At 34.6% G+C, this 27,493-nt stretch overlaps 1 protein-coding gene across 1 annotated transcript in view; it reads left to right on the forward strand.

Moving 5' to 3' along the window:
• Positions 1-27,493, forward strand: part of LOC140752146 (putative phosphatidate phosphatase) — a 112,558-nt gene that overhangs the window by 60,868 nt on the left and 24,197 nt on the right. Inside the window, exon 3 of the mRNA XM_073086329.1 lies at positions 8,092-8,289. Coding sequence (XP_072942430.1) covers positions 8,092-8,289 — 198 coding nt within the window. The remainder of the gene's footprint in view (positions 1-8,091; positions 8,290-27,493) is intronic.

Genomic DNA, 27,493 nt, shown 5'->3' on the forward strand with positions numbered 1-27,493 from the left:
CCACGTATTCTTTACCACACTGTTAGGTGGTAGAATTTTAAATGGTGATGGTGCCACCAGTATTAAACCACCAAGACATACCACCTTAAGATGCGATCACTAGATATTTTAATATTTTTAATTTCTAAAAAGAACAACAAATTTATATTTATAATTTCATTAAAATGTACTTGCAACTTGCAAAGAATAATTAATAATCATTATTAAGTTGACATCCCTATTTGTCTACGCGAGCTAAAGTTTCATTTTGGTCGTTTTTGAGATCGGAACTTTACTGCTTCTGTTGACTATTCATTATGGAGCTGGTAAAGAAAGGTCTCGTGTTTACAATACAAACGTGAGCTGCCGAGTTGTTTGCGCTCATGGATGCCAATACTGTAATGCTAGTTTTTGAACGTGAATTATTTGTCGTTTAATTCTTGGTGGTACGATACGATTTAAATGTGGTGGGAATATTTGTGGCTCTATGGAGTTCAACTAGCCGCTCTTATAACCCATCATCATCATCATCATCATCAACCCATTACTGTCCCACTGCTGGGCACGGGTCTCCTCTCAGAATGAGAAGGATTAGGCCATAGTCCACCGCGCTGGCCAAGTGCGTATTGGTAGACTTCACATACCTTTAAGACTTTTTTTTTATAAAACACTCAGGTATGCAGGTTTCCTCACGATGTTTTCCTTCACCGTTTAAGCAAGTAAATTAATTTCTAATACGCACATAATTTTTTTTTTTTTTTTTTTTTTATATGTAACCTAACGATAAGGCAGACGGGCTGCCTGATGGAAAGCAGTCACCGTCGCCTATGGACATTTGCAACACCAGAGGAGTCGCCAATGCATCGCCGGCTTTGAAGGAGAGCTCTTTTTACACCCCTCTTGAAGAGCCCCATGTCATAGTCCTGAGGGAATACCTCAGGAGGAAGTTCATTCCACATTTTGCACGTACGCGGCAAAAATGATCTATTAAACCGAACCGTGGAGGACCGCCACGGGTCCAGTTGATGTGGATGGAACTTCATCCTTCGGCGAGTGGTGCGATGAAGGAAAGGCGACGTAGGCACCAGATCAAACAGTTCCTCAGAACACTCACCATTGTAAAGTCGGTAGAACACGCAGAGGGAACCTATGTCCCTCCGAAGGCTTAAGGGTTCTAACCGATCAGAGATCACTGGGTCATCGACGATTCGCACCGCGCGTTTCTGTACGGAGTCAAGTGGGTTAAGTTGGTATTGTGGTGCCCCTGCCCAGAGATGCGAGCAGTACTCCATGTGGGGCCTCACTTGCGCTTTATAAAGCAGCAGGAGTTGCCCCCCAGTGAAGTACTGCTTGGCTCTGTTTAGGACGCCCAGTTTCTTTGAAGCCAACTTGGCTTTAACTTCCAAATGACTCCGATACTGCACGTCGCACGAGATGTCGACTCCCAGGATCCCTACACTTTTACCAATGGTGAGCGGGGTACTTTGGAACTTAGGCGCTATGACGAATGGGGTTTTTTTAGCGGTAAACGCGCAGACTTGTGTCTTCGAGGGGTTGAACTCAACAAGGTTAAGACGACCCCATTCCGAGACCCGCTCCAGAGAGTTCTCGATTTCAGACACAAGTCGGATTCTGCTTTCTTCCACGAATGTCCGAGAGGTGTTCGCACGGCCTGTGTACACAGCATCTCCCGTGCTATCATCTGCATAGCAATGAATGCCACCGATTTTTAGCAGCATATCATTGATATGCAGAATAAAAAGCGTGGGAGATAATACAGACCCTTGGGGCACGCCAGCGTTGATGAGCTTCAGCGTTGATAAATTTGAAAATCAGAGGTGCGTGCCTGGGATTTGTACCTCGGACCCCTCGATCGAGAGGCCGCGTTTCTTAACCACTAGTGACTAGGCTATCACTGCATATATTATAACCCGGATTATGGTAATGTGTTTTGAGCGTATGTATGTATGTCTTATTCTTTGGTACACCCTGCACTCCCGCGCCGCGGCCCATATGGTTTATATAAATTATGGGAGTGACATAGGATACATTTTTGAGCTGTCGAGTTTTTTATATTTTCATAATTCCTCTAGTAGCTTTTCAGGAGCAGTGTTAAGCGCTGTTGTGTTCTGGTTTTAAAGTATGGAAGAGACTGTTATACAAAGCGTTGCCGCTTAGTTTTACTCGTACTCAACTTCATTCTAGGGTAACGGTACACCTGTGGCCATGTCAGCTAGGGCTCTAATCCTATCTGATTATATAATTTTATATGAAATCTTTGTTTATTTACAATTGTTTACTACATCCATAGATTAGTAAAGATACTTCGCCGCCTTGAAATTGAATGAAGCCATAAACGGCTTATTTTAGTAAGTTCTTTTTTTTTAATTTTTGACAAATAAAAACATTTTTAGAGAAAATTTACGAATAAATAACCAATATTGCGAAATATTTTAGGGACATTTTAGCACGGAGACGTGGCAAAACTTTTTTACGCAACTATTTCAATTCTCAAAACTGGGTACATTTTCTTGTTAGGAGTGAGTAATCTTTACTAATCTATGACTACATCTAAGTATAATAAATAAAATTAGCATTCACTCAACAGCACTAGATAAACTTATACGTAATTCATTATAATAGAAATTAGGAAGAACTTTATCCACCTGTTTCTGTTTGGAATACAAACGAAGAAATAATTCCTATTACTTGCGCAAATGTGTGCCAAGGAAGGTTCAATCTTGTTAACACCCTTAATAAGGTTTTCACACCTTATAAGCCGATGTGTACCAAAAGGTAAAGGAATCCTTATATAAGTAGAAAGTATTAGACGTTATCGATATTAATAAATGCTAAGAACATGCACCAATCAAATCAAAACCTATCTCTGAAAATCACATTAAAATCGGACCAGTAGTTTTGGAGATAAATGATAACATTGGTTTGTACAAACACTACAAACTTCCTCTCACCGCTCAAACGCATATATCATCTTCGTTCCGTCGTGGCTAAAAATAAGTAAAATTATAATGATTGATGACAATGATGATGATTATTAGGTATAGATATACATATTTTAAACACTGTATAAACATTATGTTTTATGATTTATTCAAATCGTACGAACTGATTTGAAACGGCTTTCTAGAAACGATTATATCATTTCTCCGTATATCTTTCATTATTCGTTTATTCCCGTCTATTATTATTTATATTGGGCTATAATTTTGTAGGAACGTGGTAATAATGTCAGCATAAATTATCCTTCTTCGATGTCTCTTATTGGTCCTTGAATACTACTTACATATTTTTTATCTACACCTCATTGTATATATCGGTGTCTGTTATGACGACCTTTCAAAGGTTTATCTTTACACATTATTTTACCAACTTTGCACACTTACAGTAACAATTACTATTTACCTTGTTCAACACGCGATAAGAACGCATTACAATACTTATCGTTTATTGCTCGCTTAATTTATTTTGCATTTAATTTACACAGTCATATTTTGCAGTATTTATTAAAGGAACGTGCTCTAAGACGCGTACGTGCAATCTATTTTGTGTCATTCCATATTTACTATCTGTTTGTCTTCATTTTTATTGACACTCTATAATCGTTATCGTGTATGAATTACTCGTATATTAAACCAATCGTGCATAAACAGTTTGCTCTGCAATTTACCTTATATCAAGATGTAGTAAGTGTTTGATAAATTCTCATTATCAAGCACTTACTAACATAGGGAGCGCGCCGTTTATTAAGCCATGTGGGTAATAATTATGATTGCAATACTTATTTATCGCTGTTTTATTTTATTGCTCTATTATTTTAAGCCCTAATATTTTCTAGTTTTTATTAGATACGTGCTCTAAGAAGCGTTCGTGATATCTGTTTTCTGTCATTATGACTTATTCAGTATTTACTATCTTTAAGGCTTCATTTTTATTGAGCCTCGATAATGATCATCACCTTGTATGATCTACTCATGCATTGACCCACCATCCTTACTAATATTATAAATCCGAAAGTAACTCTGTCTGGTTGTCTCTTCTTCACGCCTAAACCACTGAACCGATTTTAATGAAATTTTGTACAAAGATAGCTTGAAATCCGAGGAAGGACATAGGATAGTTTTTATCCCGGGAATTATGGGATCGATAGCAAAGTTGAAGGTACGAATTTTCAGTTTTATGTATGTTAGTATGTTATATTTATTAACGCCGGGGAAGCCGCGGGCAAAAACTAGTACATTAATAATTTCCAGTTTGTAAGTGACCAATAAGTTCTTACTTATCGAACACTTAGAACGTGTTTATACTTACGAGTATTACGCTATTTGCGTAACGACCGATGTTACTATGTCCATAAATGGTTTGCATTTTAACTTATCATTAATTGGAAGCTTATTTTATGTAACTACCCTATTAATTTACAGACTTATATTTTCCTGTAATAATTAAGGAAGGCCCCGTAAGAAGTGTGTATTCTGTTTTCTTGGGTGTTCTTAACGAGCTATTCAGTATCAGTAAAGTTTGTCATGTTTCATACGTAAAACATTTTTATTTTTTAATCCTAAATTGCAATTATAATCCTTTACATTTTTTTTATAATATAGAACAAGAACACAGCAGCGCCCAACACTACTGTTATTAGGCAGAAATAGGTGTGGCGGTAGTGACGCCGGAGTCGAACCACAAAGGGTTCGACAAGACACCTTCAAGACACACTTTTGTATATTGCACGAGTATAGCTTTATATCGCATTGCTATCTACTCGTTTCACATTTAATCAGCCACTAGTGATCATTATTTTGTAAGCATTTGATAAGCAGCTGACAATTGAGTTCATTGACACCTATCTCTGTATCTTACATACCAATATTTTTTCCGATATATCTTTAAATAGCTTAGGTATTAGTTAACAATGACGTAAACAATACTAATTACCGCACTGTAAATTCTATGGCCTTTAATCATAAGGTATCATTTTGAAGGTGGTAGAACCTTCTGTTGTTTGACTCTGGCGGCATCACCGCGATACCTATTGTTGCCTATCAAGTAGTGCTAAGCAATGCTGTGTTCTGGTTTGAGAGGGTCTGATAAGGGAGACATACTTTTGCAAGGCGTTCCAGCTTAATCCTCAGAGGTAGCGGCGCATCTTGGCCGACCCCAGGTAGGAATATGGAATCCTATCTGGGGTTGATTACAGAGGACATTGCGGCATGGGCGGCAGTAGCCATTTACCATTATATAAAAAAATAATAAATAAACTATTAATATCCTTTATATACGACATTAGCAGACCCGGCAAATTTTTGTACCGCCTCAAAATCTATTTATCAAATATATTTCATATAAAATGTAGCCTATGTTACTCGTGGATAATGTAGCTTTGGAATGGTGAAAGAATTTATAAAATCGGTCCAGTAGTTTTTGAGCCTATTCATTACAATCAAACAAACAAAGTTTTCCTCTTTATAATATTAGCATAGATAGTTAAAAAAAAAAAGATACCGGCCGAATTGATAACCACCTCCTTTTTGAAGTCGGTTAATTAAACGGATCTTCTTTTATTTACGTCACTGATGCAGTAATTTACTTAATTAAAGCATCTGCATGCATAGGTACAGACACATTGCATTATCATACAAATATGCGCTAGGACCGCGGAATCTCTTCCGCTCCGCTCTTAAATTGCTCTATTAAGGTGCTTTTATCTTAACAAGGTTTATAATTGCGTTGTTTTTATACTAGTTTTGTTCGCATGTTAAGAAAATTTGTTTTGTAATTAATGCTTATGTTATAGGGTGTAAAATCAATTTACCCTTGCAACATATTAGTAGTACATAGTAGTAGATACCTACATGATTGTTGCTGTATGTTTGTTTGCTTGTTGCTTTGTTTGAAATCAAATTAAAAGGGAAAAATAAACTACAAACATCATAGATCCAAATGTTTGCAATAATATATCTTCAGAATTTTCCTAGAATATATTATATCATGGAAATTTTGAACGTAAATACTTTAAACAAACTACAAGAAAAGTTGGGATTGATTTAGCAACCAACAACTTCACAGATGTTGTTCAAAGATACCTTCGCACATTTTTTGGACGGTAAATCTTGTTTCTATGAAAGTCAGTAATTCTTATTTCTGTAAATCTTATTTCCAACTGATTATACAACTGCGCGCTAAGTGCCGTGGTGGTTCGTTTGCGCTCCTTAGCAATCAATTTACACTTTATTAGACCGTATGTACATTGTACAATGTGCAGTCCGTACGCATCGGAGGAAGCTTTCATCTTCAGTAAATTTACAGTGTAGTTGTGTGTATGGTGCTATTATTAAAAAAAAAATATATGGTATTATAACCGTTGTTAAGTAAAAAATAAATAACGTTTTTGCTTTACATAAGTATTTTTTTTATTTAAATACCAGTTTAGGTGTCGCCGGTAGCCACACGTCAATGACCATTAATAGGACATCGATTTTATGTAAGGTGAAAGGTCTAGGAAACTGGCAACGGTGACTAAATCTATCCCTCCATTCCAACCATACTCTTCTTATCTTGTGAAGCTGGGGAGGCCGCTAGGGCCACCAGTAACTACACATTTCGAAAAAAAATGTAAGGATAAAAGCAAATTATCTATAAACGAGTGACCACTTACCAACAGTTTGCTTCTGCCGTGTCATAAAAAAGGTGTAGGTACAAGTATCACATAAAAAAATATACTTATATCATTTATTATGCAGGCAGAGTATACTTCGACCTTGCGAACGTAGGCCGCTGCAAAATACAACTTGAACTTAATAAATGCTGCATAAATTGTCCGTAATCACCACTTTTGTTTAAATAACTTTAACCTTTTAATGTAAGTGTATTAATTTTTATTGATATGGTATTGATATAAGACAAGTGAGGACAGGCAGTATTGCTTTAACCTAATTAAAAAGGCTTTGTTTTTTGCTTATTATTGTAAATACCAGATTTTCAATGTTGCTACAAATTAAGGTAACGACACCAAAAAATTACGTTAAGGTCAACTATACCTTTGTAGCAATTTGCCACCATAAGACCTTTAAAGTTAATGCAGTCTCCTGCACAAATGAAAACGGTAATTTATGAGATTTTGATTTATTTATTGCATTAGGTAGAAAATTTAAAATTTCACAATGTGTTTTTTACTGCTATGATAACAAATACTAAAAAATAAATGAAAAATATGCAATTTGGTGGTACGAAACAAAGTCAACTAAGGGCGACTCGCACTTGGCCAATTTATTTTTGTTGAATTTCCTTAAAAAGTACCTGAAATTAAATTTGTACATATACCAAGTCTTTATACAGTAGGCACGCTCTATATAGAGTCAAGAAGCCGGCATGTATGTTCGTATAAAAAATATACTTAAAGCGTACAAACAAGGCAAGGACGCCACAAATTGTACAATGTAATTGTATTGTGTATGCAGCGACAACACGCATTATCCTTTATATTATTATTCTTAATGATGTTACGTTTATTGCCGACTTTACCTTAATTTTTATCTTTATTTTACGACTTTTATTAAGTTTTTTGTATTTAAAATTTAGGTTAAAGTAGGTTATTTGTGAAGCGGTTATTGTTGAACCGTTTGTGGGATTTGATTACGCAACTTTATTTTGGCTTATAATTTTATTGTTTGCTTTTAAAAATATTTTTATTATTATATTTAATTAATTTCAACAAAAACTCAAAGCAATTATATATAATGATTACTCAGTACAAAAACTTGAAACATCCTTATATCAAAGAAAGATAAAGACATACAATAATAAAATAATTGTTAAAGAATATGACATGGTAATAGCTGAAAAGCATATAATTTGTCTCGTGGTCAGTGGCTATTGCCACTCTTGAAAGTACGCAATCACCCTCAAATGGGATCAGAGTCCTGCATACTGACTACGGATCCTCTACTACCCTAAATTGGCTAAATGGGAAAGCCTCGTCGAACTTTCTCCTCTACCACACAAATTCATATATATCTTACTACTGAACGATATTACAGTAAGAAGTTAAAATTGAACAAAACTTTTTAAATAAAATCTCCCCAATTTTGTCCTCAGATGACTCTCACCGAATGGTTGCGACTCCGCGACTTCAAGGGCGGGCGGTCCCGCACGATCTTCGGCAAGGAGATCCCGGCGTGGGTGGTGGAGGCCTACAACGTGATCGGGATATTCCTCTTCGGCTGTGCCTGTCAGCAGCTCACCACGGACATCGCGAAGTACACCATTGGGAGGCTGAGGCCGCATTTCTTCGCTGTAAGTACAAATTTTCTTGATGGCTTGTAAGTAAAGTAAGAACACGTGAACGCTAGAACTATTTAGTTCATTTTATTACTTCAACGTTATTACAAATACAAGAAATAGTCTTTATACCATAACTTAAGTAGGTACGAATTTTATACTCTAAATTCCACAGTAGCCACTTTATCACTGTTGGCAAAATTAGGCATAGTGACAAGATTTTGACCGTAAGCAGATTCTCTCCATGTCTAGTTAACAATAACAATGAATAAATAACTCAATTTTGCATCTTTAGTCTATAGGTAAAAATACTTACCTCTACGTAGATTATCTTTTAAATGTAGTGCTATATAAAAATCTACTAAATCAATTCGAATACCAGCAAAAATCCATTTGTATGCAACGTATCTAGAATGATATTGAGAATATCAAAAGGATTGCCACCCACGGGCTACCGGCGCTATCGTATTTCTCGTCAGTATCATCCCGGTGCATCTCGGCATCTCGACGGATATTCAATACGATGTTTCCGTAACTCGCCGCGCACAGTGGGCCGCGGCCGCCAGTAGTGGACGAGCGCTATGTTGAGTAATGTTGTTAGGATGGTAGTAGACTTGTGTGCTCACGTGTAATTAATTTAGTACTACATTAACAGTGTTGAGGTATTTTCATGCGTCATAAGCTAATTAATTGATCATCATTATGCAGCTGAAACGGATTGAAATAAAAAATGTAAATTAAAAAGTACGTTACTAGAAATTAGTTAGTTTATTTCATTTATAAAAATAAGTCTAAAGGCGATGCCATTACAAGTCATACAAATTTATTTAAGAATGTAATAAAATATACAATGGTTGAAGAGACATTCCAAATAAGCATTAGATATTTCCAAATAAATTAGAATTTGGTTACGTTTCATTTTATTTATGAAAGTAGTCAGCATTTTGGTAATTTCTATACAACATATCTAAAATCTTATTCTGAAAAGGATTGCCACCCACGGGCTACCGGTGCTATCGTATTTCTCGTCAGTATCATCCCGGTGCATCTCGGCATCTCGACGGATATTCAATACGATGTTTCCGTAACTCGCCGCGCACAGTGGGCCGCGGCCGCCAGTAGTGGGCGAGCGCTTTGTTGAGTAATGTTGTTAGGATGGTGGTAAACTTGTGTGCTCACGTGTAACTAACCCTAATACTAAGTTTTTTATCTATGTCTCGAGAACGCCCTTTTTCGGATAAAAGGTATCCTATGTCCTTTTCTGAACCCCTGTTGTACAAATTTTCATGACAATCATTTTTGTAGTTAAGGCGTAAACAAACTCACACTCGCATTAATAATATTAGTTAGTATATCAAATTCAATTATCTTACTTTCCTCGAAATATCTACTATTCGCACGAATCGTACAAACTAGTTGGCGCCATTAGCAATACGACACGGCAAGTGGAAAAACACAGATGTGCAAATACGTAATTATTTCCACGACACATTTCCACGACGCCTACGATCGCGGACACGTGACGGTCGAAATGTTTTTATGTTATAAAAGCAGTAAACTATGGAATCGATTGGCAGTTGATATGTTAAGAAGTCATTTATATTCTATGTAAAATGTGAAAGTGAATTAAAATTCGTCAATTTTTAGGTGGGATTGACTGGTTGTGCTTTAGACAAAGTCATGACATGAAGTTATGTTTCTTATTTTTTAAAACGCTTATTTTCATAAACACACATATCTTTACTCACATTAGGAGTATATGCGGGTGGGTACAACAGACAAAAAAATCTGTAAAGTAACACCACTATAATATCAAATCATCAAAAAAGTAAAGAATTAATAATGAAAACGTATACATAAATACATGAACATATGTGTTTATTTTCATTAGTTAAAAGACCAGAACATTAATTAAGGTACTTATTCAAATTAAACAATTATTTACTAATTGTTTGGTGTAAAAAAGTCGTTCTCAACACGGACTCGTTGTCTACGTCATGTAGCGTTATTAGCTATCTATTTAAGGCCACTGTTACACTATAAGCTATGAAATAGAAACTAAAAATAGATAACTTATATTATACCTATCTGATGAAGTTGAGTACATTAATAGAGAATTATGGTAATAAAACGAAAGCCTACTGCTTAATAATTCAGCCTATGTCACTTCCACAAATTCGGCCAAAGTAATGGCATATCATATGTTAAAATGTCATGCCGCCATGCCATTTTAGCTACAGTGTGCGCTTAAGAATGAGACATACGTACATAACCATTGACATACATACATACATAAAAACATTACCATACCCAGTGGGGTATATGTAGGTTGATTAATTTATGTCAAACAGTGGCATATTAAAAGGACTGCGGCAAAAAATCACTAACGGGGGATCAAGAAAAGCCTTGAATGAAATTACTTTAGCTAGAGATTGGAATATTTCTAGGTTACTCGCTTGCAATACGACCGCATCCTACGTACATAGTCATAATTATATGGTACTAATTAGTATTAGAGGCGTTGAACGGTGCCCGTAATGAGCTGACCGCGGTGCGGCTGTGAAGTTAACTATCAAACTTATTATCCAATTTGTGGATGGTTGTACTAAAATGGGCTGGTTTATGATCCCCAGTAGAGTTCATTTACCTAACAGAATATTTATCATGTGTTCAAGTTACAGAAATTGTATATTTGTTTTATAAGTTTCAGTTTCTTTATTTTAAAACAACCCTTAAGACCTAGGCTTAGGCTTAAGAGTATTAAAAATAATTATGAATAATTTTTATTTTTTGGCCAGCAATGAAAAATAATTTGAAAAAACTGCTTATTTTATAACCTGAATTATAGGTACTTTGCACATTACCGAAAATTAATTATACCTATAATAATAGATTATGAAGCCTCTCATAATTACAATATAATGTAATTTACAATAAAATGTTGCCACCACGATAAATCGCAACTATCATTTACGAGTATAAGTTTATCGAAAATGTCAACGTCATGTATTGTTTTTTCTTGTCAATTTTGAATGACGGATAAAATCTTGTTACAAAATCCCAACATGGTCCTTCAAGCCAGATCTAAAATATTGTAACCAAAGAGAAAAATCAATGGATAGTGTTAACGTATTAACTGAAATACCGAGTCATTTCAGTTGGTAAAAAAATAAAATTTTAAACGTCTATAAAATTAACTTTTACTGTGTACGCCCAAGGTTTATCGCAGCGGTTTAGTCATTGAACAAACTCATTCTCGGTTAAAAATAAACTAATTTGAATCCAAATTTACGGATTGTTGTCTCGTTTGTGTGAACTGTTTCGATATCAGTTTTTTAAAGCATTAAATAATTAAAATATTTATTTTCAAAAATGTTTGTTTTGAATATAAATTAAAATAAAATATATTTCCATTTCGTGTTTCCGAAATTAAACCACATTTCGTAACATTATACTACCTTCGAAATTTAAGTGTTTTTTACCAATTGTAATAAACAATCTTACCTAACTAATTTATGCCTAAAAAATTGAATTTTGACCATTACAAAAATTGATAAACTTCGCACTTTGGTAGTCGACAATATGTAATACATTATTGCTAACAGACATTAGTTAAACACACTACAATCATTCCTTACACAATTATCCCTGACTTACATTTCGAGTGTAAACGTAAACACTATTGCAGCTATTTACAAATTGCTATCCGACCTATTTCACATGCATTTGGTTGTTTGATGCATGCATGCATTAATCTCGTTTCGCATATGCACCCGACCTTCGATGCCACTTGAAGTGATTTACATCTTGTAGATAGATTTACTAATGCCATTTGGGAAATGTTATCATTCATACTATTAGTATAAAGTAACAGATTTGTAAACATATGTAACTATATTATTTAATAATAGGCATCTTTCGTTGTGCCAGTAGCAGGAATAGATTTGAATATAACCTCTTTTTAAAATCAGGTATGTATAATAATTTTACTAAAATTAATTTTCACAATGAAAAACTAATAAAAAACATGTCATGCTAAGTTTCATACGCCATTTCTTCTCCGTTGCAACCAATGAAACGGCGGAAATCTATATACATGTAAATAAAGTGAAATTAGTAAACTGAATGACGATCTTCTCCGAATTAGTGAATGGGCTAAGGAATTTGGAATTTTGATTAATCCAAGTAAAACACAAGCCATCATTATTGGTAGCAAATATTATCGCAAACAACTGGATCTAACAACACTACCAAAATTAGTCGTTGATGGCACTCACATTCCGTATTCTAATACAGTGAAGAATCTTGGCATTATTCTGGACTCAAACTTATCATGGGATGCTTATGTGCGGGAGGTGAGCCGTAAAGTCCACTATACTTTGCACTCGCTTAAATGCCTTCAAGGTTTTTTGCCCTTTAGAACTAAAATTTCTCTATCTCAAACTCTCATTCAGCCGATTTTAGATTACGCGGACGCGTGCTATTTGGATGCTACAGAGGAGTCATTAAATAAACTTGAGCGCTTGCAAAATCTTTGTATTAGATTCATTTTTGGTCTACGAAAATTTGATCATGTCTCTCATTTCCGCAAGGATCTCAAGTGGCTCCCAATCCGATTTCGCAGGAATACTCGAATTCTCTGTCTCCTCTATAATATCTTGAAAAATCCATCCTCTCCTTCGTACCTGCAGCATCGTTTTTCATATGTACGGCCTTCTTTGGCACCCTGCAGGTCACATCTTAAATCTCTGTTAAATTACCCGTCCCATAAAACTTCCCTCTATTCCCACTCCTTCTCTGTTCATGCAGTTAGACTGTGGAATTCACTGCCGCCTAATATTCGTCTCTCTAAGACTATCTCTATATTTAAAAGAAGAGTTAGAGAACATTATCTATCACTTTCATAAAGAATATTATTATATTTATTATTTTTATATTATATTTGTTTACATTGTATATTTATATATATTATACTTATTTATATTATATATTTATTATTATATTTATTAGATATATCATTTAGTAATTATTAGTATTATTATTATTTGGTATGTTTTTTTTTCTGTTTTTGCACACTAATTTTGCTTTTCGCATGCACATTCCTGTCCCAGGGTTGCTGGAAGAAATTCCATTTTGGAATAAGCAATCCTTTGTACATCATTTCTTTCTCTTCTGTATTGTTATCTTTTTTTTTTGTGTACAAAAACTTATTAAATAAATAAAAAAAATAAAAATAAAATTGGAGTGTCTGTTTTTAATATTGAAATAAACGCTTCTTACTACTCGTACATTCATATGATTGGCTAATCTCTGAAATGGCTGAACCGATTTTGACGGGACTTTTATTGGCAGGTAGCTGATGTAATAAGGAGTATCTTAGGCTACTTAGTCTTGACGATTTTTTTGTTTATGATATTGTTAGATTTCTTTTTAAGCTAGTCACAGCTAGTCGTATATAATCGTTTCGCATAACAAAAATAATGATCGTTAATCCTGAGGATGTTGATAAGGACAATGGTACAAAATTATTAAAACCGTGTATTGTCATCGGTTTTTGATAATTTTTCAAAATTTTGAATTAAACAACGTTCAAAGTGGATAGAAATCGGGTTCAAAGATTCCGTTACTGTTACGTACATACATACGTACAAACATACAACCCAAGCTAATAAAAGCGTGTTAAAAATAAAAGACTTCTTGTTTTTGAAAACCGATAATCTAACTAAACAATATTTAAAAATAGTAAGAATAAATCCTCCGAAGGTCTTTGTATAAATATTAATTTTGTTATTTTCGTGATCGCTCATAATGTTGGTACACACATCGCGAACGCCCTCAGGCTTATTAAACACAAGCGGGAGAATTGCAGACGAGACAGCCTAATCTTAATTCTAACCGCGGACGGGGATGAAGTGTTGATGCGCTTTGATATATCGTTGATACGCACGATAATATATTCATAAACCAGCTGTGACCCGCGGTTTCGCCCGCGTTTAAAAGGGTATTTCATAGGTTTGTTTTGTTTTTTGCGCTGGACCCTTATTCTTTTTATAAATTAATAATAGCCGTTACTTTTTATAACATCAGCTAACTGTTAGTGAACGTCCCGCCACAATCGGACACGCTGTTTCTGAAATAACCCGGAACAAACAGACCGACAGATATTTTAATAATGGCAATTTTGTTATCAGTACCGTATATACTTTTATGAACATTTCGTAAGTAATTTTGACATTACAAACAGACACTTCAATTTAATTTATTTGTATTCATAATTATGTATAAATTGAATCCTGAATCCGTGCCGGGCTCTTTACATTCGGGACAGGTTTATGTTGGAGCTACACGGCTATAAATCTTAGAACGATGTCCATTTATTTTAATCCCACCGTCTATATTTACACGGAGGGCTCGCGCTATGGTTTTAAGTGACGTTTTACTGTCTGGGTGGTGCGTCGTCTTTGTCAGTGGTGATTTGGGAACGCACGGGACACTTATGGAGGTGATTAAGCTGATTTTGAAAAGTTGCATCCAAATATATCTTGAAGTTTCTTTTACAATACGGTTTTGGATTTGATTTCCAAAAAATCTGAATTTGAATGACAAATTTAGACTTCTGTGGTTCCACATACAGAGGTGTGTCTCCGTGGCATTCAGGACGTTGAGAATCCAGTCAAAGCATATAAAAAGTTATGTACTGCCATGTGATTCTGTATGAGTTAGCTTTCGTAATAATTGAACGGCAACAGACCTAAAACAATTCACATACGTATAGCCGTACATACCTCCGATAAATTATGTCTACCGTTAAAAGATCTTTAATTTGTTCATAAGCAAAATCTTTAACCTTTTCTGCTTAATCTTAAAAAACAATCCATTTTTTAGGTTTACTTTCTATATAAAAACAAATTTTCACCGTAATGTCACCCGCGACGTGTACGTGCATAATATTCTCCCGTGTGTTTCCTCTAAGTGGTAGCAGCCGGTATAAATTATGCGCGGCGACACGCTCCGCCGCCGAGCGCCTTGTAATTTTGACGTATTGGACGAACGGTAGTATCAACATATGGATCGGGTTGGACGTTTTTTTTTCCGTAACGGCTCGTGACCATTTGGCGAGTAAACAAAAACGTGGCGGTTTTTATTTGTTTATTTTTAGACGTGTTTTTTTTTGCGTTTTTTGTTTGCGTAATTCGCGAGTTTAGAATAGTTATTTTATTTTATGCGAGTTAATTTTGACGAGCGTATATTTTTAATTTATTTTATGTTTATTACGAAATTCCACAAACGTAAACATGAGAATGGAAAGTTTTTCTGTTAGTTTAACAAAAGCTATCTAGAAATGTTCCCTTAATTTTCCGCTTCATTTTAATAAGTTTTTACATGAAAATTCCTTCCAAATCGGTTGAAGCATATTACAAAATTATAATTAAGCAAATTAAATATACAATACTTAAGCAAATGCGCAAAAATAAAGAATGCTTTATTATGTATTTTTAACATCGTGTTACACAAACGAGCTCGGAAATTTTATGTGACATTTATTTAAAAATCGGAGGCATTACATTTTTTGTTGTAAATAAATGCGTGGGAGATTCCATGCCTACTCACCGTCCTCGTATCAATGTCATCGATCATCACAATCATTGTTACTAACAATGCAGCTGGAGTTGGAACAAAAAGTTGATACCTTCTGATCAATCCATTCAACTGTCTACTTAATGATCCTGGCTTTATTGTCTCTGATACTGCATGAAAGATGATATTCTTGTATGTAGGATTATATTTATAACGATGAAGAGGTTGATTTGATTTGATTATGTTGCGTTATTATGAATTTCTTTAAAGTCAAGGTCAACAAATTTTTGCCCCACTGCTGGGCATTGGTCTCGTAAAACAAAAAAGGTTTTAAGCATTAGTTCGCGAAGCTGACGACCAGAAATTGGTAGATTTTACACTTTTGAGCATTTCTAATATGCATATACATAACATCGAAAAATCGCTAGTTATGTCTGTGAATTTGAACCCCAATCTGCCAGCTTGATAGCTTGATATTCACACCGCCAGGCTATCACTGATGCGAAACGTTTTTGTAGCGTCGAATCAATTTCAAAGTAAAAATAAAGACATGTTTTGAACCCCGGACCTCTAACAGTAGGGGACGAAATTTACACCATCCGGCCTCCATCGAACCAGTTACAAAGAAAACATTAGCAGTGACAACGATATTTAGATTTTCCACTAAACTAACGAGACCAATGAGAAAATAGTGTAACAGTATCGTATGTCATTAGGGTGTTTACCAAAAAGACAGGTTAGGCAATGCTCGAAGTGAACGCTTGGTAGGCGACGCGACGCCCCGCCTCGACTCCAAAACGACAGTTGGAAGACCACAGTTGTATTTCATCGTGACAGTTTAGTGCTTATGCTATTTTGAATGTACAAAGGCAGTTGATATTAATTTGATATTTGTTGTTAAGAATAGGAAGTTAAATATTGTCCGTTAAGTGAAATTTCCAAAAATTAGAGTAAATTTTATCTGAAGCAACACGTGCAATGCTAAATCTGGGGAATGAATTGAAATATCATGTACATGGAATATAAAGTCAGCCTTACCCCGGCGGAGACAGTTGTCTCCGCATTTGAATTATAAGACCCATAAGGGTAAATGACTAAATCATTGTGTTTTGACAAAAAGACAACTTGGGCAATGCTTGAAGCGAATGCTTGGTAGACACGACACCCCGCCTCGACTCCAAAACGACAGTTGGAAGACCACAGTGGCATTTCATCGGGACAGTTTAGTGCTTACGCTATTTTGAATGTCGAGGACGGTATTCAAAGGCAGTTAATTTTTTTCATATTTGTTCGTGAACCTTAACTTTGTTGAGAATAATTTACGGAGAATAAGGTTAAGCAGATTTTTTAAATAACACTGATATACCAAAAGTAAATGCAAAATTCTGATGTTCCGGTGATCTGATCTGGTGTTCTGATGTTCGATTCACTTGTAAACACAAGCTCATAGGTATACGAAACTAATATGAGGTTAGTGTGCGTGGAGCAGGATTCCTAAATAAAAGAGTGAATAAAAATTCTACCTCAAGTCATAAATAATCTCTGGGGACAAAATTGATATATCTCGGGTATGGCATATGCCATCAGTCTTAGCCCGACTTTACCGCTGTTGAGCCACTGGGTCCACAAGAGCTTTGCTAAATACCTGAACTAATTACCCTGTATTCTTTATTTATTTTGAACTAGAATAACCGTATGAACTGATATCCTAAAAAAAGCAGCCTAAGACTCCTTTATACACAAGTTGCAGGACCGATATGAATGATCTTTTTCCAACTGACGGAACGAATTTCAAAATGACGGAAAATTATCATAATCTATACATGTAAATAAAATTAGAGCGTCTGTTTTTAATATTGAAATAACCGCTTTTTGTTACATGCATATGATTATACATTCGGTACATACACCAAAATAACATTTTTTACAATTTTTGTCTGTCTGTTTGTTCTGGCTAATCTCTGAAATGGCTGAACCGATTTTGACGGGACTTTCATTGGCAGGTAGCTGATGTAATAAAGAGTAATTTAGTCTACTTATATTTCACAACTGTATCCCTGTCTCTTTTTAACGCGGGTGAAACCGCAGGGCACAGCTAGTAGTGAATATAAGTGGGAGAATTGCAATCGGCATTGCAATCCGAATCGAATTCGTTTTTTCGTTCATACCATTTCTACTTAGTAGATAAATTCACTCCTGTACGAATAACTCTTATAATGATCCCTGACATTATTGCACATCATCCATAAGTCCTATCGTAATTTCGCAGGGGAACGTGACCAGGGACCATTCAACGCGAGATTGCCAGTCATTTTCGAATCCTTTCACGCGTGAACCGAGTCCTATTCATGTCGTTCACAGACATACGAATACAATAGAATTGAACACATTCGCGAGTATTGAGCCATATGTCGATAATTCACTCTTTATATTGTGATATTGTATTTATGTAGTAAGATGGATTTATGTAGGAAGATTTGTAAGCTGGGATTATATGTCTGGTGATCGTTATCAGTGCTACGTTGTGTCTGGCTGGGTAAGGAGATATACATATCAGATACTTTCCATCTTAATCCTCAGTATGTCACGTTCATCATAAGTGTAATTTCCCTCTTTTTCCGTAGTGACAACTGAACATTTGATATATAGTATGACCCTGTAAAATACGACAACTATTTCACTAAAATATATGTATTAACTGACTTGATTAGCTGACTGTTAGTATGATAGGATACTGGTGCAGATTCTGCAGATTAAATCTGCAGCTATAACTATGGAGTTGATCACATTTCCCTAGGTAAGATTAACTTAGAATGTCTTATATACCAAAGTCTCTCTTTTTAACAACACTCTATAAAATTACATAAATCGAATATAGTTGTGGAGGTTGTGCCGTTAGAATCGAAACACAAAAGGTCGTACCACCTCTATAACAAGTACACTGATCTTCTAGCACGTATGATCAGCAATATATTTATATCGGGAATTCGCATCAAGATCGCTATTGTCAGCCCATCCAACACAAGTCGATCAACAAGGAATAGGGACATTAAGTACATTCCTTTACATCTGGGATACTGTCAAGATTCGCCTCTTCAAACAAAGGCCTCAATCACTTGCTATTTCGAAATCCTTTTTGAAGTGTCTTCAGACAATGTCTTGTGCGCTCAGAAAATGTCTCGTCACTGCACGTGCATTTTTCAATGTCTTATTTCAACTACAAAATATGCGTGATTTGCGAAAGCGAAACATTTTGCTTATAGCAAGTCACGGGTCTCTTAAGATGATTGTGTCTATTTTGAAAAAATATTTACCTTATATATTTTCGGAAGTTCATTTAGAGTAGTATTTATTATAAGAAATTGATACCTATATAAATACGACATATTGTAGTTAAAAACACAAATGCTTCGATACCATACTCGTATTAGTTTCATAAATGTATTTCCACAGAGTATTTCTGATAAAATAGACATCGAATCTTAAAATAATTCTAGTAGTCAATTATTAAAATTATTATATTAGCTATTGTAGCAATATTTTTTTGAAATCGTTCCTCTGTTACCTTTGTGATTATAATAACGTGTTACACTGATGTCGACGTAGACTTTATTTTGAATAGAGTTCATTATTTGATAGTTCAATATTATGTCCGATATTTCTAGACGTTCGTCATTTTTACATGCGTCAATGTTTACCATGTCGTTTATTTTCTATTACAAATATGTATACGAAATTATCATGTATGTAAAGTTCACTATGATCAAATAATCTTAACTCATCCATCACTTACCGCGCATTCAAATAAGTTGTTCGACTACAATATTATGCGCGTAGAATTTCGAATTTATTCGCAGCGGTTGTCCTATAAATAATATGACAACCGGATGCATGTAATAAATGTTTATTATATATCATTTTTTATTTTATACCATTTTAAATTTCTTTAACTTTGAGATTTGTCTGTTAGGTAGAATTTCTTGATAATTTTTCTACCTTTTCTATGAGCTCGAAATTTTTAATTTATAAAATGAATAGCTTTCGGGTGACAATACCAAAAGTAAGTACCACCGTAATGTTTTCACACACATAAGATTAAAAACCATAAGACAATTATTTAAGAAAATAATAAGGATGTACTTAGCTTATGTTTTTATAACGAACTAAGAACCTTTTTCCTGTCACGCGCCCATGACATGAAAAGTATGTATGAAATGATATAACGACACGCTTCCGGACGTTTTCCCGCTTATTCCCCGGGAGTTGTAAAACCGCGCGACAGGAAAGTACAAAATAATTTCTCTCTATTTTAACTCATGCCGATTGCTAATAAATTACGTAGTATTCACCCGCAGTGTTTGTGAATTTTGAATAGCAATGAAAATCTTACAAGTATATTCTGGATCTTGCAAGCAAGTATAAGATTCAAAGATTCAAAACGGTCATCGTATAAATAACATATGAATATGACAAGCGGATGCGTGCAATAAATGTTCATTTTGTGCTACAAGACCGTTTGTTTTCACGGTCTACTCTTGACAAATGATATTGGTTTATCCCGGCATGGTTTATTACGGGGTTATTTTTGGTCGATGCGCACAGAAGTAATAAGGCTTGAGATTTAGAACGGTAAATATTGTTTCATACAAGTTGTGAGTTCTAATATCAGTAACATATATTAATGATATTAGAAAACTTGATATTTTTATTTATGTTAAAGATCACCAGTATGACCTTATGTATTTTTCAGCTTAATTAATACACCTTATATTTCAAATATGATCTACTTTTGTCATAGGATAGGCCAAAAAAAACTTTTTAGCGAAAAGTGAAAAGGCATGTACCTAGGCTTGAAAAATCTGTTAAGCCTTATTCAATATTAGTCCGTACAGACAGGCAGACAGAAATTATATATTTTGATATTTAGAAAATAAACCCGGATTGCGGTAATTGTTTGGAAATAGCAAAGGTTAAGTGTACTTCCCTTTTGCTTGATTTCATAAATATTCTCAGTATATACAGATAGAGTTTCTCTGAGAAAACAGGACAAAGATAAATGTAGTCGTAAAATTATATTACACGTAAACCTTGTTTTAGAATAATGGTGGTTAGAGAACAGTTAATCTAATAACTTCCTAGAATCTAAAATTGATGTAAACCTTAAATACTGTTACTCTGATTTGTAATTTTGTGTTTTGTAACATGCTTGATTTTATTGTAATTTTAAAAATCTATTATTTATACTTTTATATTTTTAGGCGGCCGAACCTGTACTACCGTTATACTTATTTCTATCTTGAAGCAACTTACTTCTTAACTTAAGAAACTTAACTTAAACAATTAATTATATTTCGGTGGAAAGGTCTGGACTTCGGCCGACTAACTTACGTCCAGCAATGAAATTCTATGGGCTGCTGGGATGATATAATTGAAAATATTACAAAAATTCAAAAGATTTTTTTCTTTCCCTAAACAATTGTTTAGAAGTAGGTCAGTCGACTCCTGGGGCACCACCGGCACCACATCTATTTCTGCCTAATTATATCGACACTAATGTCGGACACGACATCGACACCAGGACACAGCAGCACTAATGCTGCTGGGTCCTGGTTTAAAAGGTAATGGAGACATACTAATCGTTATGATGATGATGATGATAGTAGCAACGCATCTCTAACCGATCTACAGATGTCCATGGGCGGCAGTAGCCACTTACCATCATGTGGACTGCTTGTCCGTTTCCTACTTCTCTTCATGAAATTCTAAGTTTGAAATCTATAAATCTGCGCTAAACCAGTAGTGAAGTGAACTAAACACTGTGGTTGTACGAATTTAATTGCAGGCATAAAGCATTCACTCGCGGCGAATTAATTAAAAACTAAAAACATTCATTGCTTGTAAGCCATTTTTAAAAGTAAGCGCTCTCTTTGAAGAAGATCATTAATGAATGATTCATTAATTCATTTAAGCAAAAAGCGAGTAATGAAAAGCGTCGGATTACTCTCGTCGACTCAAGGTCGTAAGTTATTTGTTTTGTGGGAGCAGTAACATAAATTCATTGGATGCTGCAATAAATTGAGGGAATTAATGATATCTTTATAGACTTGAACTCGGGTTCATATTTGTTTAAGCGGTCGGTGGACTTGCGATTTTGCGTTTGATATTTTACCTAATGGCATGTTTTTGAAAGTATGTATGTAATATTTTATCGTTATAAATGCGAAATGCGATTTAACGCGTCATTTTAAGAATATTGTTTTTTGTACAATTTTATGATCTTCAATGTTATAGGTATAATTAGGGGTTGTATATAGGACGGGGAATATATATATTTAATTGTTTTTACTTTTACCACGCAGCTTGAACCGCATCGGGTTTATGTTAACGTTATCATAAGTTATGATTTTGTGCAATAGTAGATACAAAAGGGATTTATGTAAATGTCATAGTGAGTGAAAATGAGTTTTTCCTGTTCCACCTTATTGAGTGCTAAACACAATTATTTACCTATAAAATAAAAAATGTGGAATACAGGTCTAAATATGTGAATTTCCTATAATATTTTGGCCAACCGTAGCAAGCAATGTGGTTCGGTTTTTTGAGTTTCATGCATGTCTGTGATGTATAGACAGCTTTATAAGAACACACACGTTATTATTTTTACTTATGCGGAATGCTTTATATCGCATAATTTTATTATGTTAATTATATTGGTCGCTGTGATTTTAGCACGGTTCAAAGGTTATCTTTTTTTCGCTTCTCAGTATTTGATATGGAGGTGATATATAGTATATACTCTGATTCCAATAACAGTGTAAAAATAGAATATATAAAATAGAAGTATTGAACATTTTCGAGATAAGATTAATTTGTCAAAGCAATTAGTTTATCACCTCTGGGCCCTAATTTATTATAATAAATACTGACCTCCATGAACAATAATATGATATGATATAAAAGCATAGTTCCCACGTTATTGGCATGTTTTAAGATAAAGATCGATTTTTTGTTATGTTATAGTACATACATATTTATAACATGAGATTTATTTTTTACTTAAAATGAGATTTCCCAAAAAAATACTTATTTTTGGACTGTGACCGACGTTTTAAGATTCACATATATTATGATTCTTTTTAATTTACTTTAAAACAAGGAGCAGATTATACGTATTTTATGTTTACTTACATAACATACATATTGATTCTTCCAAGATTAACTAGCTAATTTGTGAGTATGTACTCCTTTTTATTTAGCAAAATGACGTATTAAGCAAGCTTTCATAAAAAATTAACAAACACACATCTATGATTTACACAACAATATTATGTTAGTCATATCGTATGACGCGATCTACAGCCGACTTCTTAAGCGGCTGACATGTAAATAGTCAAGCCATTGTATGCGTGATCGCACCTCATCGATCTAGAGATCGATCAGCCAGAGGTCGTTGATCCATAGATCGGATTTATTGCGCCCGCGCATTAGCGGTGCGCTCAAACGGCCAATTAGCGCTATCTGGTGACGATTGAAAGCCCATCTCGATGTCTGACGCAAATCATTGGAGATAAGCGGTAAAGATTTTTTTTGACCCCGACATGATCGTATTTTGCTACATTTATAGAGTTCACGTCGTTAGATCTATTTGACCAGTGCTGTCATATTCGGTATAGGTCTATTGAAAGAAATGTATTCTGACTTATGTGTTAGTGCAATATGTGAGAGTTCAGCGACGGAGTGATTCTTTTTTGACATAATTTATCTTTTCTGTGTAACTTAGCCCTAAAGTGATATAGTCATTTAATATTTAGTAAGTTATTCATATTTCAAGCTAGCTGCAACAATATTTCCTTATCTTTATCTGCCGTAATAAAAAGTAAGCGATTTGATAGTAATCACATTTTTCTCTTTTAACACACTCAGCTATTTCGGTTATAGAAATAATGTATTGCCATATAGGTACATAACGTAAACAAACCGCTGTCGTGAAATAACAAATAGTAATCGCTCCGCGCTCATCACACAGACCTCACAGGCTGTGCATGGGTGGTGCATTGTAACACGAGTTAGTAATTGAATCGAATAGAAAACGAATCGAGGGAGAGCTTTGATTTGAATGTTACAACATGATAAGCTTCAACGTTCACATTATTGAAATTTATACAATCAGTAAAACGGAGGCGTCTGTAGCTTTAAAATTACAGGCATTTTATAAGCGGGCGGTTCCCATACAAATCTAACATTCAGAGGGTGCTGGTTCGATCTCTGGCTAGGTAGACTTTCTAAGTTTCTATTAGGGATATTAATATGCTCGTATTTATATTTGACCACATGTACAACACGAGGGATCTGACGCTTAGAAAACGTCATTATACAATGTGTTTGTAAACCAAAACATAATTCTTCTAATTTTTTCTTTACCTGTGAACGATAATTTGAAAATCACTAAAACAATTGGCTTGATTCATAAATAAATTAATTCAAAAATAAGTTCACAAACATACTGTTGCCGTTACTTTCAAAATACTTTTCGAAGAGAAATAACAAATTGAACGCGAGAAACTGCGCCTACTCTATTACGATCTCATCGTACATATGATATGAGGAAAATTGAATAGAATTCCCAGTAAAATGCCCCACACGTTTTCCACACAAAGCTTTTAGCGTGGGTACGAATGATTTATTTAAAAACTCTATGTAAATAAATCAGGTTTAGAAAGTAAACGTGACGAAATTTGTATGTTTTCTGATAAACAAAGAAACGAAAACAGTACTTATAAAATAGGGTTAAAATTTGAATGTTAAATTGACTTGTTTAATTTAAATCTATAAGTAATATTAGAGTTTGTTTATATGCATCGATTGTTCATCATGATTTAAGTGTTAACAATAATTTGAACGATACGTACAATTACTGCCCCATAAACAACGACCAATAAGAAATTCTCAGTCCTCAATAATGTTAGCGATTTATAATCGTTCCGTTCCTGCGTTTCGCTGGGAATATGCATGTTGGCTGGATTACACATGACACGACCAAGAGTACTCAAGATTGGCAACATATCTGTGGACGGCTTCACGTAAAACCCCCGTTCTATATACTGTTGACATATTTGGACAACCGTAAAGCATTTCTCGAGAAATAATTTGTCAACAATGTCAACTCAATAACATGTCTTCGTCCTGGCATAACTGTCCTGGATGGCAATTACTTCCAAAATCGATCGATTCTTGAAACGATTTGAATCGAAGTGGGATAAATCGATTCACAAAAAAAATCAATGCCTAAAGAATCGATATTCCAAAAATCGATAATTTTTGATTTCATTTGTATTTCGTCGTTTCGTCGTTGAGTTCATATTTTCAATACAACCAAACGATAGAAAATTATCGAATCTATTCAGTGAATAGATCTATTACTATAGATCGATTAAAATAATCGATTTTTTAGGTCCAAAAGATCAATTCTTCCATTAATCGATCTCAGATCGCCATCCCTACTAAGGATATTTCAGGTCTGCCGGTGTCACTCAGCACTTTAGGTGTGACAAGTGAAACGTTCGGACATTAATTACCCCAGTGTCAGTAACCTCATTTAATACTCAGTCGTAAAGATGTTTATTGTCGTTAAAGTTGAAAGAAATATATTTTTATTAGAGTCCACAAAGCCGCTCCACGGTTTTATGATTTCAAACTGTGTTATGTGTATTAAAGTATCGTTTTGTTTTGGTTTTCTAAATTTTAATGTTCATTTCTAGGCCGTTTACGACTTGGCATTGTTTTCTTTTGGATTTATTGTGATTTTTTTATTTGTCTGTCTATTTACGGTTTAGTATTGCAGCTGTCTACAAATACTTAATTTTTAAAAACTGTGAAGATTAAGAAAAATTGGATTTCAAAAATATTTTTGTGAGTTCTTCGAATAAATGAGATGCATATTTTTATTTTTCCTGCATATTCTGTTTATTGTTTACAATAAAAGAAAAGGTGGTATATAAAAAATAATAATTTATTTTAAACTATGCAGGTTCTTCCATTCATACTATAACCGATATACTATCAAATCTTAATTTATTACCTGATCCAGTCAATATATCGCAATTGGTTTTGTTATTATGTGTTTAGTCTTCAATCACGATTACGTTCACTACAGAATACTGAGATTGCATTCTCCCACGCTGTTTAAGGCAGTGATAGCCTAGTGGTTAAGAAACTCGGATCGAGGGGTCCGAGGTTCAAATCCCAGGCACGCACCTCTGATTTTTTAAAATTATGTGCGTATTAGCAATTAATTATCACTTGCTACACGGTGAAGGAAAACATCGTGAGGAAACCTGCATATCTGAGAGATTTATAAAAAAAAAGTCTCAAAGGTATGTGAAGTCTACCAATACGCACTTGGCCAGCGCGGTGGACTATGGCCTAATTCTTCTCATTATGAGAGGAGACCCGTGCCCAGCAGTGGGACAGTAATGGGTTGATGATAATTCTCCCACGCTGTTAACCGGTGCAGGATCCACGACATGCGATCCGCTATAATTATATGCAAAGAATCAATTACTTAATACGTAGTACACGCTGTTTAAAATTTACTACATAATACTATAATGGTGGAATAAGTGAGGAAATCCTTTATTTCTGTCCGCTCTGTTTACTTACTTTTATTTATGTCAATTATTTATTTTGAACGTTTTGGTTGCGTTTTTGCGTTTTCTCACATTCATTTATTTTGATTTTTAGGATTTTTAACTTGTAACTTTCCCCGTATTTTTAACAAATCCAAATTTGATCGAAAAAATGCTATTTGACTTTTACTTTGTGTTTACTTGCTTAATAAAACGCTTCAATATATCAACAACTAAATATCTTGCTTTCCATGATATGTTTTGGCGGTAAGTTTCTTCTAAAGAACTGTAATTATAGCAATGCATCACAAATTAGGCCCATTTCATCTTACTTTAACTAAAATAACGCACTAAGCACTAGTCATATACGAAAACACGTCTAATTTCCTCGTCAACTCGCGCTAAGCTCCAGTTTTCCATCAATATTGCTCTAATCCGCAAACCGGCTCAAGTGATTACGTAAACTGCTTATTTAAATGACGGATCAGTGGATAAGTTAGGAGGACAAGTAGGAATTACAGCTTAACATACTTTAAACGTATCTGTTCAGTAACATTAGGTATTATGTTAAGTCGGTACGGCCCTCCCGCACGCTTAATTTTCTAAGAAGCTTGATCTGTTTATACATGTTTGTAGTTAATTTAAGCTTAATTTATTGACTTACATAGCAAATTAATTCATTCATTGTTCATTCATCATCAACCTATTACTATTCCACTGCTGAGCACGGGTCTCCACTCAGAATGAGTAGGATTAGGCCAGAGTCCATCGCGCAAGTGCGAATTGGTAGACTTCACATACGTTTGAAAACATTTTTTTAAATATTTCTCAGGTATGGAGGTTTCCTCACGATGTTTTCCTTCACCGTTTGAGCAAGTGATAATTAATTTGTAATACGCACATAACCTTGAAAAATCAAGTACGAGTTTCTAACCACTAGGCTATCACTGTTTTTATATTAACTTCTAAGACATACGATATATAGGATTAACTCTTTAGACCACACATTTTTATCA

This window comes from Epargyreus clarus, unplaced genomic scaffold (genome assembly GCF_041222505.1).
Source record: "Epargyreus clarus isolate Ecla_fem2 unplaced genomic scaffold, WU_Ecla_fem_2.2 ptg000024l, whole genome shotgun sequence".
Lineage (NCBI taxonomy): Eukaryota > Metazoa > Arthropoda > Insecta > Lepidoptera > Hesperiidae > Epargyreus > Epargyreus clarus.